The sequence below is a fragment of the Periplaneta americana genome, chromosome 1, assembly GCF_040183065.1.
Source record: "Periplaneta americana isolate PAMFEO1 chromosome 1, P.americana_PAMFEO1_priV1, whole genome shotgun sequence".
Classification (NCBI taxonomy): Eukaryota; Metazoa; Arthropoda; class Insecta; order Blattodea; family Blattidae; genus Periplaneta; species Periplaneta americana.
The window spans coordinates 6,269,521-6,290,168 of NC_091117.1; the positions used below are offsets into that span (position 1 = coordinate 6,269,521).

General features: G+C 36.6%; 2 protein-coding genes across 3 annotated transcripts in view; one reads left to right on the forward strand and one right to left on the reverse strand.

Moving 5' to 3' along the window:
* Positions 1–663: 663 nt before the first annotated feature.
* CSN5 (COP9 signalosome subunit 5) lies at positions 664–10,936 on the reverse strand. The gene is made up of 5 exons (XM_069829867.1): positions 10,867–10,936; positions 10,392–10,566; positions 8,397–8,631; positions 5,542–5,736; positions 664–1,313 (listed from the first exon to the last, which is right to left on the reverse strand). The coding sequence occupies exons 2-5, from the start codon at positions 10,547–10,549 to the stop codon at positions 870–872; spliced, it is 1,032 nt and encodes a 343-aa protein (XP_069685968.1). The 5' UTR covers positions 10,550–10,566; positions 10,867–10,936; the 3' UTR covers positions 664–869.
* Positions 10,937–10,955: 19 nt separating this feature from the next.
* LOC138702361 (transmembrane protein 65) overlaps positions 10,956–20,648 on the forward strand; it is a 297,854-nt gene continuing 288,161 nt past the window's right edge. For both annotated transcript variants that reach the window (XM_069829923.1, XM_069829931.1), the window contains exon 1: positions 10,956–11,500. In XM_069829923.1, coding sequence (XP_069686024.1) covers positions 11,041–11,500 — 460 coding nt within the window. In that variant the 5' untranslated portion in view covers positions 10,956–11,040. The remainder of the gene's footprint in view (positions 11,501–20,648) is intronic.

The window sequence follows — 20,648 nt, forward strand, 5'->3', positions numbered from 1 at the left end:
CTGCAGAGAGATTTGGGATTTAATCCAGGCATATTGGTGTACAATCTAGTGTTTAAAAGTTGTGTATGTCCACACCTGTGGAGTAACGGTCAGCGCGTCTGGCCGCGAAACCAGGTGGCCCGGGTTCGAATCCCGGTCGGGGCAAGTTACCTGGTTGAGGTTTTTTCCGGGGTTTTCCCTCAACCCAATAGGAGCAAATGCTGGGTAACTTTCGGTGCTGGACCCCGGACTCATTTCACCGGCATTATCACCTTCATATCATTCAGACGCTAAATAACCTAGATGTTCATACAGCGTCGTAAAATAACCCAATAAAAAAAAAAGTTGTGCACCACCATCTCTGCTAGTCCTAATTAATAAGCTTCTATTATTATTATTATTATTATTATTATTATTATTCTCCATTTGTTAACATAGATTGTTCGTTTATTTTTCTGAAAATATTGGAGTCAATTGTCAAGTGTAGGGAAACAACTGAGATTCGAATACACATTATTAAGACTTGTTAGAATTACGATATCTGCCATCTATTAAAATTTCATTAGCTATATTGTTCACACCCTGTATAGCTGTTCCACGAGGTTTTACTGTATGTTCCAATACTAAAGACAGAAGATAAAGTGGAAATGGGAAAACATATGAAGTTAGAAAAGAAACGCTTAATGAATCATGGAATTGTTCTTTATTAAGTTGGCACATTACATCAATGTGTTACTGCATTCAATTTAGCTCGAACTTTCTCTCAGCTGGACAGACAATACAAACTCACAAACATGCCATACTTAATCATATGCCTGTCCAAACCCGCACAATGTTAGCCAGATCATTAAGAAGTGAATTTTTCCAAACTAGTCGTAACGTGTCCGTGCTTATGTTTCGTACTTGGGCTTGATGTGGTTGAACAGTCTGTCCTTTATCATCTGGGCCATCAGGCCGTGAATAATCTCGATGGTGGTCTTGCAGCTGTCTTTCGTCGCCTTTAGCAGCTTGTCTTCTGTCCTCTTCTCGTGGGGGTCTGTCCCCCCGAGCATGAAGCCGCCGCGGCCCAGAGCAGCTTCCGACTGCTCCAGCTTGTCGGAGAGGTCGAAGATCTGGCCGGTTGTGTAGTCCGCATTGGTGAGCAGGCTGGAGGAGCTGAGCGTGTTGACCCAGTACTTGTTCCACAGCGAGTCCAACAGGCGTCGATCCAAGGACGACTTGAAGTAAGTGACTTCCAGTGAGTAGTACTGCTTACAGTGCACACCGAAGTCTTCAATCTTGTTGAGGGGGATCGTCTGGTATTCTGATGGTTCTTCACTCGGAGGTTTGTAGCCCTAATTAAAGAAGGAAAACATCAACACTGCATTACAGAATGGAAGGACACTTCCAAGTATGCCTCAGTCAAAGCACAAAATTATACTGTATATGCACTGATACATAAATACATTCACATATGCATACATGCACGTATACGTGGTACAGTCATTAAGTTCTGACACTGACGCCTGAAGGGTAGGCACCCACAAGAATCTGGATGTCTCAGAAGATGCCGCGTGATACGGTGTACACTTAAACAGATCGACATCCTCCCTCAATATAGTCGCCGTTGGCCGCTATGCACGTCTGCCAACGTTGGTGTAGCTTCTGGAAGCACCGCTGAAAGATGTTGGCAGGAAGATGCCGTACGGCTTCTCTTGTGGCAGTCATGACCTTTTCGGCCGCATAAAAATTACGCCCTCCTAGGATTGATTTCATGATGGGAAAGAGAAAAAAAATCGCATGGTGCGAGATCAGGTGAGTACGGAGGGTGTGACAAAACAGCGACCTGTTGCCTTGCAAGTTCCTCTTGGACAAGGATGGAGCGATGTGCAGGGGCGTTGTCGTGTAGCAACAGCCAATTCTTCCTATGCCAAAGCTCAGGATGCTTACGACGAATTGAATTGCTTAAACAGCCAAGAATCTCTTTGTAGAGGATCTTGTCTACAGTTGCACCTTGTGGGATGAATTCTATGTGAACAATTCCATTTGAATAAAAAAACTGTTAAAGCATCACCTTGCCTTTTGACCTGTCTTGTTGCGGATTTTTCTGTCGTGGAAATAATGGCGTTTTCCAGGTGGCGGATTGTCGCTTCAGTTGCGGATCGTAAAGGAAACACCATGTTTCGTCTCCAGTTATGATCGGTTATAGCAGTTTCGCCTAATTTCTGACAGAACGTGATGTTTGCCCGTTGCTCAAACTGCAACATACTCGAGTTCCGACGCGCGCATTCAAATCACCGTCACAACAAAGACCGTAGTTCTGCTTACAGTGCATGCACTCAACTGTCTCTTGTTGGGTCGAGAGACTAACTGACAAGGTATCATACCATGGCGCCACCTATGCGGTATAGTGCACCACAACGCCACTATGCGCTCAGTATTAGAACTTAATGACTGTACCACGTATATAGAGAGAGAGGCAACGAAAAGTTACCGAACTATGCAGGAGACGTCGGGGAACAGATTGCACGCATTCCATTGCTCGACTCGCTGGTAAGCTGTTGTAGTGTGGGCGGGCGTTCAGTTTCATCATGGTAGGCCTAAAATTTCCGAGTGGCGGGAATGGAGTGAGCAGACAGCAGAAGTACAGGGACATCATTTTATTTTTACTAACATTTTCAATATTAACCTGGCTATACCTTTGGATTAATGATTGAGACCTGGAAACACCGTTTGCTACCTCCTTCCACGACTGGAGTTCGATGATACTGTTCAATACAAACAAATCACTTTACTAGGTATAGGACGGAAGAAAAGTAGTTCATCCATTTAAGTAAAGTAGGAAATATCGCGATTTTGAGTTTGATAATTTTCATTAGGTTTTGTTTAATCAAAATACAGTACAGTATTAACAATGAGTGTTTTTACTCACGAACTGAGCTGTCCATTCGGACGTATTCATTATGCAGTGTATATTATACTGTCTACAGCACATTAGCGTACAATATAGAGAATGGAGTTAAATTGAAAAATAATCATAATATGGATATTTAAACACATTTTTGAAAATGGTGGCCGTTCATTTCGATACAGGCTTCAGTTCTTTTGTGCATATTACCGCACTATAGACTATTCTGTACCTAATTCCAATTACCAGTTTCGTCCTTCGTACTAGTAACTCATGTTGAAATAATTACTCTGACATGCTATCTACTGTCCGTCCAAGTGGTTATGTCGCAGGTTCGTAGAAAAGGGGGAAATCACGTGACAGTTAATTACTTAACGAGGCCCTTTTATTTAAGTTATTTTAAACAGTTGTATAATATTACGCAGACGTCCAATTAATTCCTAACAGAAATTAATGTTTTCAGAAAAGAGCTAAGACAGCGCAGCCACTAGTCTTTACACTGGAGCGAGCAGAAGCAGGTGGGGGAAATCGGGATGCGACGTAGGCAAACGGACGACAGTACCTGTGCGAAAATATGATTCAATATTGGAAGTTTTCATCACTGGAAAACGCGAACATATTTCTGAAACGTACTATAATCACTAAGTCAGTACTGCGGCCTTGGCTCTGTGTGGAGGACAGTTGGAACTTCATTAGTAGAAGGGGTGGGAGTGAAGTACATTAAAAAACTCAGGTACAATAAAAGTTGAAGTAAAAATAAAATGATGTCCCTGTATAACACATGGATTTATCCAACAGTTTGTATATCTGAATGTGGTTAACAGCTTCCAAAATCTCTCAGGTTAGAAGAAAAATTTGTCCGGAATGATTTGTTTCAAGGATGTCTATCACTACATTAGCTACATAATGGCCCTCTGAATCAGTACTTTCGCCAATTGATACAAATTTTTTTCCCCGTTCAGAAAGTGTACAAGAACAATCCACATACTCTTGAAGCCCTGGAGAATGAAATCAGATGAGTGATATCTGAAATTTCAGAGGTAGAGATATGAGTGTTTCAGAATTTTTTAACACGATGCAACGTTTGTATCAAGAACACTGGACATCATTTTCAACAGTTGCATTGATGAAAGGTAAGATCTACACAGTTTTCAACTTCATTCATTCGTTAACTGTTAACTAATAATTTATGCCTACCATAATGAAACTGAACGCCCGCCAGCACTGCTACAGCTTACCGGTTAGTTGAGCAATGGATTGCAGGCAACCGCGTAAGTTCATAGCATTTTTGTTTGATGTTGGTTGTTAACATTGCGTTTTTAGGAGATTGTTTATAATTTGCCATTTGCTACATGAAGTGTTGTGATTTTAAATACGCCTTGAATTTTTCGGATTTCAAGAAACTTTGTGCTATTTGCGGGCTGAAGAAGATGTATTGAGTGGAAAAAAACCAAACACTTCCGACATATTCTTCTGTTCGCTTTTAATAGAGGAGCAAAGGCAGCAAAACATTTGTGTCGTGTATGGAGTGAATGTCATCAGAGAAAGAACTGCAAGAAAATGGTTCTGTCGTTTCAGCACAACAAAGGTTAGTGTCCATCCACAGAAGATGATATTATGCGTCTGGTGAGATAAGCAAGGTGTTGTGTACTACGAATTGCTTCCCAGGAATGTAACCATAACTGCTGACATTTATTGTCAACAATTCAGAAGCCTGCGGCTGCAAGTGAAGAAAAACTACTGGGCATCAAGTGCTGCTGCATCCCGCACTCCACTAACATGACGAAAGCAGCTATCCAGGAGCATGGTTGGGAGGTGATTTTACACTCCCCACTCCATATTTCCATCTTTTCCGTTCTCTATCCAACAGTCTTCGAGGGAACTCTTTTGATAACGAATATGCATTACAAACTTGGTTTGACAATTTTAACTCCAAACCAGCAAATTTCTTCAGACACGGAATTGAAAAACTTACTCAGTGTTGGGAAAGAGTCATATATGTATAATGTAGAAGAATATATTACTGATTATTATATTAATATCTGTCTTCTATTCATCTCAAATAAAAACCTTTATAGCAGCAAAAAAATGCTACGAATTTTTGCATCAACCCAGTACTATCTTCAATGTATGTTTCACAGAAAAATATGCTAGATCATCACCTGTGAGTTTGAACCATTGTGATCATGCTTCCTAAGACTGGTTCTTCAAGGAAAGATAACATGCAGGTTTGCCATCTTTATGAAATAGGACAAAATTTGGAGATTCTTCATCCATAAGCTCCAACTTTTTTCTTTAACTTTAATAACGGGAGGTTATTACGCTGTGGAACGGAGCACAGCCGCGCGCTCCGCGCAATGGAGTCCCACAGTATAATAATCTCCCTGTAGCTGCTTAGTGTTTTACCCAAAACATAACTTTATTACTCGTTGCACAAATGACTGCCGGCGGCCAGTAGGCGGACTAAAGCATAAACACTGCGTAGGAGATGAATTGTATTGCATGACGCAGCGCCAATGTCTCTCTCGAAAACGGCAATCATCGTGCAACGAGTAATACTAATCTTATCTTAGTACTGTAAAACTTAATACATACAGTATACCCATTCAATGTGTGGGTGTGTGTGTATGTGTACTGACACTGAACCAAATTCAGTTCTATTCTGTCTTGCTTACCTTAGGATAAGTCCTAAACGCACCCAGGCAGACTTTCCCTGCCGAGATGGTTCTCACAGGGTCAATCACAATGGCGACAAAAGGCTCCTGGAAGTTCTGGTTCAACATCTGCGTGGATACATCAATGCCTGAGAGCCAGCAGCCGTACCCAGGGTGACTGTGGTACCAGCCAATAGCGTTCTCCAGTCGGCCGACCTCAACAATTAGAAACAACAGCCTAAATATTTTATGAATGTTTTTCATCTGTGCTGATGGGTTACATCACTGCTTTTACTGCCACCAACACTGAACCTTGAGAGCCCATATATGGTATGATTATTGATTAAGGTATTCATCGACTCTAGAAATGTCAGATTTCTTCAAAATTTTGGTAAATAATATTTTTGCCTCATCTGGAAGCTCATTTCTTCTAGTTTTCAAAAATATATAACTTGTAGACCTACTCATCTCAATTTTATGATTATTTAGGCATTTATATTTTAAGCACATTATACTTTCTTCAGTGTCTGTTTTCTATTGCACATTTTCCGACAGACAAAAAGTAGACTTTCAATTGGGCGAAAGACTTCATTGAGGTACCAAATTGAAGTTTAAACATGTGCCAATGTTGTAAACCAAAATTATTATTTTCAATCGATTATAATTATTTTATCCCACAAAAATATACAAATGTATATATATATATCTTTTCTAAAGTGCCTATATAATGTGGCATATCTTTTGAATGGTTCAAAATAAAGAAATAATTTTGCTTTGTAACATTCTCCATATATAAGGGATTATTTTGGCAAAAAAAGGTTTACCCTGAGTCAACTTCTAATGGAGTTAGGTTGGTCCAAAATTTTATTTTATTTTTTTTTTTCAAAAGAATTTTTTCTTTGGGTTCCCAAATTCCATTTTCAAGTTTGAATTATATAAATTGTTTACTTTACTCCCAAGAATCATGTCACCAAAGTTTGAAAGACATTAATAATAATAATAATAATAATAATAGTAATAATAATAATAATGGCTTTATTTAACCTGACAGAGTTAAGGCCGTAAAATGTAGTTTTTTGTCATAAGAGTCAATGAATACCTTACAGGAGTAATGGTGGAAAAGGAAAGCTTCTGCCGTGACTCGAACCTGAGTTACCGACATGGAAAGCAAAGGAGATGCTTACAACAGCAAATAAAATCAACAAAATTACTTCCAAAACAAGGTAGAATAAGGCAGTTTTCACATTAATGTGTCAAGTAGCATGAAATAAATTTTATGAAACTCATGTCATACAACCATCCATAATAAATTGAATCTTACACTATTACAAGAACAGTTGCAGACATTTTGGTTTCGATCACCCTCAGAATAATTTTCCACCTCAAAAATATGGTCATCCATCCAATCTCTGACCACAAGGAATGTTTCTTCAGCTTTGTGACATGGGCTGCGTTCAGCCGGGACAGTGCTGCGGTAGCGCTGAAATAGCGACAGCACTGAACGCCTTGCTGGCCGACAGCGCTGAAATAGCGGCCGCCATTTTTCGTAGCAAAATTTTTTTCGCTGCAAGCCTGCTGCTAGCCAGCGAAAGTGGAGGGGGTAGACATCAACCAATGGTGCCGGAGTAGACAGAACAATGGCGTGTTTCTTTGTAAACACAGCGGACATTTTGCAGTCTGGTCGTTCAGCCACTAACAGCTGCTGTAACTCAGCAAAAATGAATTGCTACCCCAGTGCTGTCCCGGCTGAACGCAGCCATTAATTTTCGAATCTAATATCAATTTGAACTGGAGAAATGTAAGAGACTGCATATAACCAACAGGTTTAAAAAATGTTACTCATATAGTTTGGCCCCAGGTAGTGAAAAGTCCATGTTAAATTTATTATTGGTTTATTTTATGACGCTTTATCAACTGTGATGATTATCTAGCGTCTGAATGAAGTGAAGGTGATTATGCCAGTGAAATGAGTTCAGGATCGACCGGAGAAAATTACCCAGCATTTGCTTTTAATGGGTTGAAGGAAAACGCTGGAAAAATCTCTACCAGACACTGCAGATGGAGTAAACTATAGAAAGTATGGTGCGCTTATACAGAGCGTTCGCCTACGGGTGAGGCCAGGAAAGCGGCATGTACTGATACGCCGCTTTGTGCGCGCAGTTGTTGAGACACGCTCGACAATCAAGGTCGACAAGTTATCAGTTGTGAGCCAGATGTTGCAGTATTTAACACGTACAGTGCAGTTTCTTGACACAGTTGCTTAAATATTCAGCGTGTGTGTAATATTTGTTAACAATGCAAAACGCAAAATTCACGCTTGAACAGAGTTTTTTATGTACGATGCATATGTGAAAACAGAGTCATGTAGAGAGGTGCGTAGGCAATTTGGAGTGAAATATCCACGTGCTCCAATTCAGGGTAGAGAAACTGTTAGACGTCTTGTTAACAAATTAAGGACAACAGGGTCGATAAATGCTACAATTCCTAAGCGAAAACGAAGAGTAGTGACGGGAGAAAAAATTGATGAAATCAGTGCATCATTCATACGCTCTCCTAATAAATCTGTAAGACGTGTTTCATAGGAAGTTAGTGTTTCAAAAACATCAGTCTTTACTGCTGCTAAACTTTTAAAATTAAAACCCTACAGAGTATAGTATAGAAAGCGGAAGCTTACGGATAGACGACTCCAGCAAGCGACACCGCAGGCAGGCCACTTTCCTGGCCCACCCGTAGGCGAACGCTCTGTATTATATGCCCAAACAGAATTTGAACCGGGCTCTCGTTTCACAGTCAGACACGCTAACCGCTACTCTACAGTGGTGGACTGTATGTTAAAATAGTATTCTTTCTGGTCCTTTCATAAGTGAAGAGGTCACCTGTTTCGCAGCTTCAATGTAGGCAGTCATGTATTCATATGCTTGTGCCTGCGCGTTTACTCTGGTCTCCGTGCCCTCCACTGGCAGAGCAAAGGAGTCCATCACCATCATCGTGTTGGCGTCCACTTTGCCCAGCAGGAGACCCATGACCTCGAGGGTTCCCCCTGAGCGGGCATGCATCACCATCTTCAGCAATGCGAGGGCGGAAATCTTGATATCCTTAAAAAAATGTGGGCTGCAACAAATACACATTTTAATAACCTACATACAGTTGTAATTTTCGTTATACTACCATTACTTTCACCACACGATCATCAACACTGTGACACAGTGAAGAATTGTCTACCAGTGTAGCTAATGAGAATTTCCTTCTATGTGAACCATCAACATTATTTCTAACACTTCATTCCTTATACGACAACACCGTAAAGTGTGAATAAAAATGAGTATTTCCCCTGGACTAAAAGTACAATAACATTACATGTGAATAAAGACGGGTAATTTACCCTGGACTCTCACTTTGAGAGAGGGACAGAGATTGAGGGTTTTTGAGAATAAGGTTCTTAGGAAAATATTTGGGGCTAAGAGGGATGAAGTTACAGGAGAATGGAGAAAGTTACACAACGCAGAACTGCACGCATTGTATTCTTCACCTGACATAATTAGGAACATTAAATCCAGACGTTTGAGATGGGCAGGGCATGTAGCACGTATGGGCGAATCCAGAAATGCATATAGAGTGTTAGTTGGGAGGCCACAGGGGAAGAGACCTTTGGGGAGGCCAAGACGTAGATGGGAAGGTAATATTAAAATGGATTTGAGGGAGGTGGGATATGATGGTAGAGACTGCTCAGGATAGGGACCAATGGCGGGCTTATGTGAGGGCGACAATGAATCTCCGGGTTCCTTAAAAGCCAGTAAGTAAGTAATTTACCCTGGACCAAAGTACAGAAGGTGGAGAACTGTGATAAGGTTAGGATGGGTTAGATGAGAGGATAAAATAAAAAACCGCATTTTCTTCCATCAAATATACTACCATTTAAGTTGCGATGAATGTAAAAGTAGCACTGACATATTCTTTTGTCTAGAAATCTCAGGCACCAAATTTAGTTCTCAAATTTATGGAAAAAGTTGGTAGAGCAGCTGGCTACGGTTCGATCCCAGGTGGTGACGGATTTTTTCTCGTTTCCAAACTTCCAGAACGGCCCCGAGGTTCACTCAGCCTCCTATAAAATTGAGTACCGGGTCTTTCCTGGGGGTAAAAGGCGGTCAGAGCGTGGTGCCGACCACACCACCTCATTCTAGTGCCGAGGTCATGGAAAGCATGGGGTTCTACCTCCATAGCCCCCAAGTGCCTTCATGGCATGTGACGGGGATACCTTTGCCTTTTTATTATCACTAATTTTAAATTTGATTATTACACTCAGGAATAGAATTAGTATGACAGTAGGCCTAAAGAGTGTGGAGGGAAAAAACTGACCACTTTTTAAACAGCCTACGATACTGGTACATACGTGTATTATAATAGTGAAAAATCGCTTAAAAATTACATTCAGCTGGAAGTTCATCATTTTCACCGTAATTTTAACTAGTCCTACGATATGCTGCAACAAAAATATTTTGAGTAATCTTAACTCTTTATTCAATGTGGAGGCTATAGCCTACAATTTTCTGGTCACTTCACGTGGAATTACATAATAAAGTAACGAATGATTTATCCTTGTTTCTGCTTCATTTAATTCATGATGATACATTTTCCAGATATAACCATGATAATACGCAAATTTTGTGAAGTAAAGTCAGTTGTGCAAAAAACCATGTGATAACTTTAAATTTCTGTCATGACGTATAAGTCTCTAAACGTTATTAAATTATTTCTTCCTCTAAGAGAGAACTAAAACTTTCATAAATACGCCCTAATGCAATATCGAACAATGGCACCGTAATTTCATTCGATACGTACCGATTCAGTAGGCCTATTGTACTCTTACTTACTCTTTTTCCCAAGGTTTAGCTGCAAGGATATCTTGTTGTTGTTTTCGATCATAACGATATATTTCATCAACACTACTAATAGTTTCAATATTATTTGCCATCTCCCATGTTTTCTGCGCAATTGCTGTTTGAGAATCACTTGATGACCCACTGGCCATTGTGAAATTTGAGGCACCTATAACAAAGAGAACAACTACATACATTTACATACAATACAAATTCAGTAACTCTTAAAAATTAAAACTGTGAGAATTTTAATACCAGATTAAAAATCAAATTAGAATAATCGAGTTGACGTTAGCCGGGAAAATTATAATCAGTATGAACATAACCTCACAAAGTGTATTATATCTATAATTAAGATCAACTCGAAAGTGCAACGATACTTTAAGTTCTAAATATTTGCAATAGAAACAATTAAGGCTTCAAATAATTCTGGAGAACTTCAGTTTCAAAAAATTCTAAACCATACTCACTTGTCTTTATAAGTACTGAAACTTCTCACATTCGCATGCAAAACGTCAGATGTTCTCAAGTAGTTCGGAGCTTATCCGCATGGCTTTGACGGTAACGTCATGGCCGCTCTTCATAGGTGGTGAGTGGGTCGTGCGGTGAACACCATAGTGTATTTTGTAGAATTTTTACAGAAATGAACACGGGTTCGACCTTAAATGGAATAATAAACTGCGTTAGTATGGCTTCGAGAACTCAGCGTGTGACTTTCCATTCGGGAATACGTAGAATTTTTAATTGTTGGAATTCAGGTTATTCCGCGACCACGAAAAGTAAGTTCAGGTGTTTCCATTCGTCTTTACAAGGAGCGCCAAATACGAGTTATAAAAGTTTAATTGTGGGTTACGCAGCCGTAGATAAAAGATACAATTTACAAACATATAAAAGTGTTGTGCAGTATGTCCAGAAAGAAGTTAAATTATTGTATAGTAGTTCGACGTCAGCATTGGATGAAGAAAAAACTCACTCACTGACTGGTCCTCTGACTAAACTGCAAGCTCACGATTTGATCATGAGGCTGACTGGAGAAGAAAGGACAGCACTTCTCACCGCTCTACAAGAGTTCCAGTCTGAGAAAAGGAAGGCAGAATATGAAGGTAATCATTTTATTTGTAAGAGATATGCAATTGCAATCTTTTGTAAATAATTTTGACTGCTCTTTTGCCTCGTCAAATAGGTACACGTTATGCGGTTGTACATATAGGTACCGGTACTACTCGTTCAACACAAACTCTCTAGTCATGCAAGGTTTTATTTTGTAAAATATGTGTTGTAGTATATTATAGTACAACTGCTTGAAATTATTATGTCTTCGGTAATGAAATATGGTAATTTCATAGAAGACGGGCACTTGGTTGAATATAGTACGTATTACCAACTTTTTTATTTCAGAGTTAAATGTTAGTGATCTTTTAGTGACTTTTACATGTTAGTACTAGGTTTTTTATACTAGGTGTCGCCGTGATTTTCTTTTAATTTGATTGGTTATAGTTGTCATTTGTTCTAGAATTTTCGTTAATCTTGAATGGATAATGACGTTATCAGTTGTTCTTGGTTGTTTGACGTGAGTGGTGTTATGTTGTGTCTGATGGCTAAAGCTATTGAAAGTTTGTCATTTTATGATTTTCTTTCGATTTGATTGGTTATAGTTGTAATTTATTCTAGAATTTTCATTAATTTTGAATGGATAATGACGTCAGTTGTTCCTGGTTGTTTGACGTGAGTGATGTTACATTGTAGATTTGTCTGCATTTGTCGAATGCGCATCATCATGCTTACGAAAAGGCACTTTTCAGTGTCAATAATTTATTTTGTGTGCACAAGGTTGGAATTTTGAAGTAAGAGGGAAAGGAAGGAATCCGTGTTCTGAAATTATTGATTAAATTTTGTGTCGATTTTGGTTTAGTTCTTTCGCTGGTGATTAAGGATTGTGTTGAATGTTGAGGAGAAAACTGTTTTTTCTGTAGTTTAAAGAAATTACTTACAGAATTTTCTGTAGATGTTATGGTGTAATAAGTGTTCGAAGAGAATTTCATTTAGTGTAAAGACGTGGTTTATTTATGCACAGTTGACTGTACGACAAAGTGTTAGTTTAGTTCTTTGTTGCTTGCATGGTTTAAGTTTAGTTTGCCTTAAAGTCTGTGTCATTTATATTGGAAGTGAAGTGGTTGTCGATGAAGACGTCAATAAGAATTGAATTTTATTTGATAAGGTGATAAATTATTATGTTTTGTTTTGTGTTTTTGTGATTTTTGGGGATAAAGTGCGGACGAAAACTACCAGAAAAGTACTACCAACTATGAAGTTCGAATGCCACGAAACGCCAAAAAAAAAAAATCAAAGGCGAAAAATTAAATATATTTTCATTTTTTGGAGGGCTTGTTCTTCTTTAAAAATACGAATATATATTTGATTTTTCATCTTTGATTTTGCGATGTTTGGTGACATTTGGACTTCATAGTTGGCAGAACGGTTTTGGTAGTTTTCGTCAGCCATGTTGGATTTTGCCCGTCTTCTAGGAAATTACCTGAAATATGTAGGAGACATGGGCGTTGGATTTTCTTTTCTTTTGCTTATGAAGAGTTCAGGTTTTGTTATTGTCATTAATAAACATTATATAGGCCTATTACAGTTTATAGGCAGTAACTAATAATTCTGGGTAATTTCCTAGAAGACGGGCAAAATCCAACATGGCTGACGAAAACTACAAAAAACGTTCTGCCAACTATGAAGTTCAAATGTCACCAAACATCACAAAATCAAAGATGAAAAATCAAATATATATTCATATTTTTAAAGAAGAAGAAGCCCTCCAAAAAAAATGAAAATATATTTAATTTTTCGCCTTCGATTTTTTTGGCGTTTCGTGGCATTCGAACTTCATAGTTGGTAGTACTTTTCTGGCAGTTTTCGTCCGCACTTTACTCCCAAAAATCACTAAAACACAAAACAAAACATAATAATTTATCATCTTATCAAATAAAATTCAGTTCTCATCGAAGTCTTCAACGACAACCTCTTCACTTCAAGTATATGACACAGGCTTTAAGGCAATCTAAACTTAAACCATGCAGGTAACAAAGAACTAAACCAACACTTTGTCGTACAGTCAACTTTGCATAAATAAACCACGTGTGTACAGTAAATGAAATTCTCTTTGAACACTTATTACACCTTAACTTCTACAGAAAATTCAGTCAATAATTCCTTTAACCCACAGAAAAACAGTTTTCTTCTCAACATTCAACACAATCCTTCTTCACCAGCGAAAGAACTAAACCAAAATCGACACAAAATTTAATAGATAAATTTCAGAACACGGTTTCCTTCCTTTCCCTCTTACTTCAAAATTCCAACTTTGTGCACACAAAATAAATTATTGGCACTGAAAAGTGTCCTTTCGTAAGAATGATACGCATTCGACAAATGCAGACAAATCTACAATGTAACACCACTCACGTCAAACAACCAAGAACAACAGGACGTCATTATCCATTAAAAATTAATGAAAATTCTACTAGAATAAATGACAACTATAACCAATCAAATCGAAAGAAAATCACAAAAATCATAAAATGAGAAACTTTCAATAGCTTTAGCCATCAGTAACAACATAACACCACTCACGTTAAACAACCAAGAACAACTGATAACGTCATTATCCATTCAAAATTAACGAAAATTCTAGAACAAATGACAACTATAACCAATAAAATTAAAAGAATATCACGGCGACACCTAGTACAAAAAACCTAGAACTAACATGTAAAAGTCACTAAAAGATCACTAACATTTAACTCTGAAATAAAGAAGTTGGTAATACTTACTATATTCAACCAAGTGCCCGTCTTCTATGAAATTACCTAATTCTGTAATGAATGTTAAGCTAATATGTACAAATGTATTTGTTAAGTGTCAAATTAACATGAAATGAATTCAAAGAGCGATCATTTTTAAATAGATATCAGTACCTACTCATTTTCCATAACTGTTTCTCTAATGTAGTGGTGCTTTTGATTTATAAAAACTTCAGTTTGATCGACATGGAAAATTACATGTTTTTGCTGTAAGATATGTTATGGTCAATAAGTATTGTTCAAGGTAATTGTCATTTGAAATTAAAAGAAATTATTAAAAATTAAAACAGTTGAGTTTAAAACAGATATTCATAATAATAATTAAAGTTAGTAAGATCTGAATTCTTCGTTGTGTAATTTGATATGGGGGCAAAAGAATCGTGCCTATTTTTATACAAATTTCGAACAGTTGTCTATGACATACGTAGGACCAATATTAATTAAAAAGTTTTTTTTTTTTGTTCAAGAATATTTAATTGAAAAATTAGCAATGATTTATTATCATACAGTCATATGCGTTGCTGTATTTGTTTTCTTTCAGATGCTAATGCTAATTACATAGATGTTCTATTGTGTGTGTTTTTATATTGTTCTTATTTCCAATGTTGTTGTGAATTGACTTTTGCTTAGTGTAAGTTATTTTTAAAATCATTAATGTTGTCAGAATTTATTATAAAACGAAGCGATTTTTTTTTTTCGAACTTTGTAAAAAGATAATTAAATACGTACTCTTATTTATATTCAATAATAACTGTGACATTTAAGAATATAAGATACAATCATTGTTTACATAGGCTTTGAATTTGAAGATTAATGTTTTCTGTAGTCTGAAATGTAATTAGTTTAGCTATAGTATAATATCCTAGTCAGAAAATATGAAAAATATAGTCGTAAGTTATTTACTACCGCGTTGCTAGGTAACTTTCATATGTGAACAACATGAATTGAGCTATAAATAACATGAGCTGTTATGTCAAGACATTTTTATACACGTGACTCAGCGCATTTGAAAATCAATTCACGTCGAAAAGTTCGAGAACAGAGATTGGCCCACTGTTATCACTATGGCATTCTTTGACTTAGAAAATATCCAAATCGCTCAACAACTATGTGAATGTCCCCCATTTTATAGCCATATCTATCGTCAGTATAAACTACTACAAGGGGCTTTTTATGAGAGTTTTTTTCATTTCTTTTGTTTTCCCATTCAAACCTATAGAGAAAGAACAAATGCCTTTTCGTCAACCCGGCAGAAACACTGGAATCTCTACAGTTAGAACTGATTATACTTACTTACTTATTGGCTTTTAAGGAACCCGGAGTTTCATTGCCGCCCTCACATAAGCCCGCCATTGATCCCTATCCTGAGCAAGATTAATCCAGTCTCTATCATCATATCCCACCTCCCTCACATCCATTTTAATATTATCTTCCCATCTACGTCTCGGCCTCCCCAAAGGTCTTTTTCCCGCCGGTCTCCCAACTAATTTGTCTTTCGATTCTCGTCTCGTCATTCTCGTGCGCTTCGAGTCTCGCTCATCATTCTCGAAGTAGCATTTGGTCGGCGGAGCGAATAGGATTATAAGAATGGACACTTCGCGTCGGTACCTTTGATGTAGCTGGACTGATTTCAATGACCTTCAAGCCAGCTAGAGCGTCAGATTCTGCCTTCTCCCTAGAGTTGGCGCTGACATCACACCAGCTATCAGTCGACACAGCGGAAATATAACACATATAATTAATACATCTAGGTACATTATGTACTCAAATAAAATAAATTGGATCCATAAAATAATAAATCTTTCATTAACTGTAATATCTAGACTCTAGAGTTCCTTTAATGAGAGTTGAGACGTTGACCCCAACAACAATTAAAATATGTAATGATTTGATAGCGCTGAAAATGGAAAAACAAAACTCTTACGAGAAGTAAAACCATATACCTATATTATATTATATTATATTATATACAAATATTAAACGAATTCGATACTTAATTTTGTAATGTATTATATTATTTTATAATGTAATTTATGATATCTGAAATATAAAATATTATTATTACAACTAGTTTATCACTGAGAAATAAGGAAAAGCTGTTAACTTGAATTTATTTGAAGCAAAGCGTTACTGGATTATGCAATAAGGTAGGCGATGTTTGGATCCTGTGTCTCAACTCTATTATCTTAGCGTATGCTCGATTACACTACCTCTAGCGCTTGAAAGTGGAACTAGCCGCTGGCGCACAGAGAAACAAAACACAGGAGAATTCGCTCAGTGTCCATTCTTTATAATCCCTATTCGCTGGTCGGCGTGGAAAGATTTCGTAACTTTGAATAACATACATCATTGAAATAAATAACATTATAAATGTTTAAATGAGACAAAAAGACAAAACAGAACAGTATCTTAGTTATCACAATGTTCTGGTTCTATTATGTTATGATACTAGCCGTACCCGTGCGCTCCGTTGCACCCGTTAGAAATAAATATAAAGTAATTATATAATTAAAATAGGACATTTGATCCAGGGAACATTCGTGTTTGATAGAAGGATAAATCGTTTAATATGTTACTTAATTTAAATTGTATTTAAAATATTAAAATGCGATCATTTTGATCCAGAGACACTCATTTGGTGCAATGACAATTCCTTTAATCTGTTTCTTAATTTTTATTACATGCAACCATAGTTTAATGAACATTGACATCATTTAGATTTAATGTGTATATTTTATTTTACTTGTTATAGGTTTCCATTGAATTATGGTAATAACTTAATTTTAAGCATTGTTTTCTACGTATTCAGTAAATGGCGCTTGGCCCACTATGGCTGTGAACCCTTCAAATAACTTAAATTATATTATATAATATTACATATTATATTATATTATATTATATTATATTATATTATATTATATTATATTATATTATATCAGAAGTCACTGCAATAACATTATAGCATTATGTCCATCTAGAGAAACTACACTTGGTGAAATAATAATTAATTATATAAATCGGTTAATTTAGCTTCCGATATTACTTCATACAAACACAGAAACATTCTCTGGAGGCTATCTTTCATAGCTTTCGATTGTTGCTGTCCAAGGCTCCTTATAGACGAAGTCATTTGTTTTTTAATTCATTACATGGCCTTAGATGGCAGTTATTTTAATTTTAAAACTCATTTATCTCATTAAATATCAGTCCTATCAAACTTTTTCAAGGAATAAAACTTATCGCAAATTATTTTTCAAGAAACTTTTGTTATGTAACATTTTTCACAAAAATCAATAATAAGCGAGATATTTCGATTTATTTAATTCAGGCCCCCTTATAACCCCCCCCCCCTTTTAAATGTATTTTGAATGCCATATAGCCTAAACTCTAAGTTACAACGAACTTAATTTATATTCCTATTTTCATCGAAATCCGTTCAGCCATTATCGCGTGAAAAGATAACAAACATACAGACAGACAGACATACAAACAAAAATTTCAAAAAAGCGATTTTCGGTTTCAGGGTGGTTAATTATATATGCTAGGACCAATTATTTTTGGAAAATCGAAAATTACCAGAAAAATTTCGGCTACAGATTTATTATTAGTATAGATTATCTATGGTTATACAGGGACATCATTTTATTTTTACTAACATTTTTAATATTAACCTGTCTATACCTTTAGAGAACCGGAAACACCGCTTGCTCCCCCCTCAAAGACTGTAGTTCGATGATACTGGCGTAAAACACAAATCACTCTACTAGGTATAGGAAGGAAGAAATGTAGTTCATCCATTTACGTAAACTAGGAAATATCGCGATTTTGAGTTTGATAATTTTCATTAGGTTTTTCTTTAATCAAAGTACAGTACTGTATTAAGAATAAATGTTTTCACTCACAAAGTGAGTTATCCATGCGAACGTATTCATTATGCAGTGTATATTATACTGTCTACAGCACATTAGCGTACAATATAGAGAAAGAAGTTAAATTGAAAAATAATCATAATATGAATATTTAAACACAATTTTGAAAATGGTGGCCGTTCATTTCGATACAGGCTTTAGTTCTTTTGTGCATATTATCGCACTATAGACTATTGCATCTAATTCCAATTGCCAGTTTCGTCCTTCGTACTAGTAACTCATGTTGAAATAATTCGGTACCTACTCTACGTACTGTGAATTCAATCTTCACTTCTGCCCGACCCGAAAATATAAAATTACTCAGACATGCTATCTACTCTCCGTCCAAGTGGTTATGCCGCAGGATTGTAGAAAGGGAGGAAATCACGTGACAGTTAATTACTTAACGAGGCCCTTTTATTTAAGTTAAATTAAACAGCTGTATAATATTACGTAAACGTCCAATTCCTAAGAGAAATTAATGTTTTCAGAAAAGAGCTAAGACAGCCCAGCTATTACAGAGGGGCGAGCAGAAGCAGGTGGGGGAAATCGGGATGCGACGTAGGCAAACGGACAGTACCTGTGCGAAAATATGATTCAATATTGAAAGCTCTTTCGTCACTGGAAAACGCGAACATATTTCTGGAACGTACTATACTCAGTAACTCAGTACTGCTTACTATCTGCGGTCTTGGTTCTGTGTGGAGTTGGAACTTCATTAGTAGAAGGGGTGGGAGTGAAGTACATTAAAAAACTCAGGTACAATAAAAATTGAAGTAAAAATAGAATGAAGTCCCTGTATAAATAGAAAAAAAAACAATTCTCAAATAAATTTGCATTTCTAAGAAACATAAAACATAACGTTAATTAATAATAATAATAATAATAATAATAATAATAATAATAATAATAATAATAATAATAATAATAATTTATTTAACCTGGCAGAGTTAAGGCCATACGGCCTTCTCTAACACTCAACCAGGAGTAAAACTGCGTTATAGAAACACTACAAATTTACAAAGTACACACAAAACTGAATAAGATAATAATAATAAAATGTAAACAACAAGTAAGAAGAAATCAGACATAATATATAACATTCAAAAGAAAAGAAAGAAAGAAAAAATCATAATAAAATGTGAACAGCAGGTCAAAAATAAATGAGGCCTACAAAGTATAAAAAATAAGACAATTATTGATAATAATAATAATAATAATAATAATAATAATAATAAATAAGAATAGTAATGATAATAATAATAATAATATTAATAATAATAATAATAATAATAATAATAATAATAAATAAAATAATAATAATAACAGGCCTAATAGTAATAATAATACTAATAGTAGTAATACAATAGTGCAGTACAAAGCATACAATGAATACAATATTTTTAAGTATACACAGTAAGGAAAATTATGTTTATATGTAGCTCAACTTATCACATTAGAGATATACCATTATCGGAAAATATGAAAACAAAAATATAAAATAAGTTAAACATCACTAGAACATAAAAATGTGAATACGTGGAAACATGCAATACAACACTTGTCATAATAGTAAGTTAGTTTGGCAACTCGTCATAAGATAATTTTCTAACTTGGATTTGAAAGATTTCAATGTTCGGCAGCCCTTGACTTCAGGCGGCAGAGAGTTCCAGTGACGAGAGGTAGCAACAGTGAAAGATGAGAAATACAGAGATGATGTGTGAAGTGGAATTTCTAGCACTTGAGATTGCACACCTGATCTCAAACATATCAAAAGAAAATTCCTAGCCTTTTAATAAGGGCCTAGTAATTAAATAAAGATTGGGGAACGGATTATTGTACACTGAAAGGTAGAGATGATGTTTCAAATGGACTACTTGATTGTTTATACATATATAACAGTTGCCAAAGTAGATACAAGTTCAGTCAGGTATAAACAACTGAGGCGATTCAAGGCTGCTTGACGTTCGGGACTTCGGGAGTGATCAATCTCGACGTCTCGAAACACTCACAAGCAGTCTTTACGTCAACGACGAGACGTATGGAACATTGTCGTGCGGGTTTTCGGCTATGCGGGCGCTGTTAGTCTCGCTTTCTCGATCGTTGTTCATCTCTATAATGTACATACTTATAATACGAGACAAGAAGATCTATGTGGAGTCCACACCAGTGGAGTAACGGTCAGTGCGTCTAGCCGCGAAACCAGGTGGCCCGGGTTCGATTCCCGGTCGGGGCAAGTTACCTGGTTGAGGTTTTTTCCGGGGTTTCCCTCAACCCAATATGAGCAAATGCCGGGTAACTTTCGGTGTTGGACTCCGAACTCATTTCACGGCATTATCACCTTCATCTCTTTCAGACGCTAAATAACCTAAGCTGTTGATAAAGCGTCGTAAAATAACCTACTAAAATAAAAAAAATATATGTGGAGCAAGTGGACAGCTTCAAATATTTGGGGTGTACTATAAGCAGTAACATGAGCT

Coding starts and splice junctions, on each gene's coding strand:
- CSN5 (XM_069829867.1), bottom strand. CDS start 10,549: ATGGCCAGTGGGTCATCAAGTGATTCTCAAACAGCAATTGCGCAGAAA. Junction 5,737..8,396: donor ACATTGAAGCTGCGAAACAG/GTGACCTCTTCA, acceptor CTAATTGTTGAG/GTCGGCCGACTGGAGAACGC. Junction 1,314..5,541: donor CGTTTAGGACTTATCCTAAG/GTAAGCAAGACA, acceptor TTCTTTAATTAG/GGCTACAAACCTCCGAGTGA.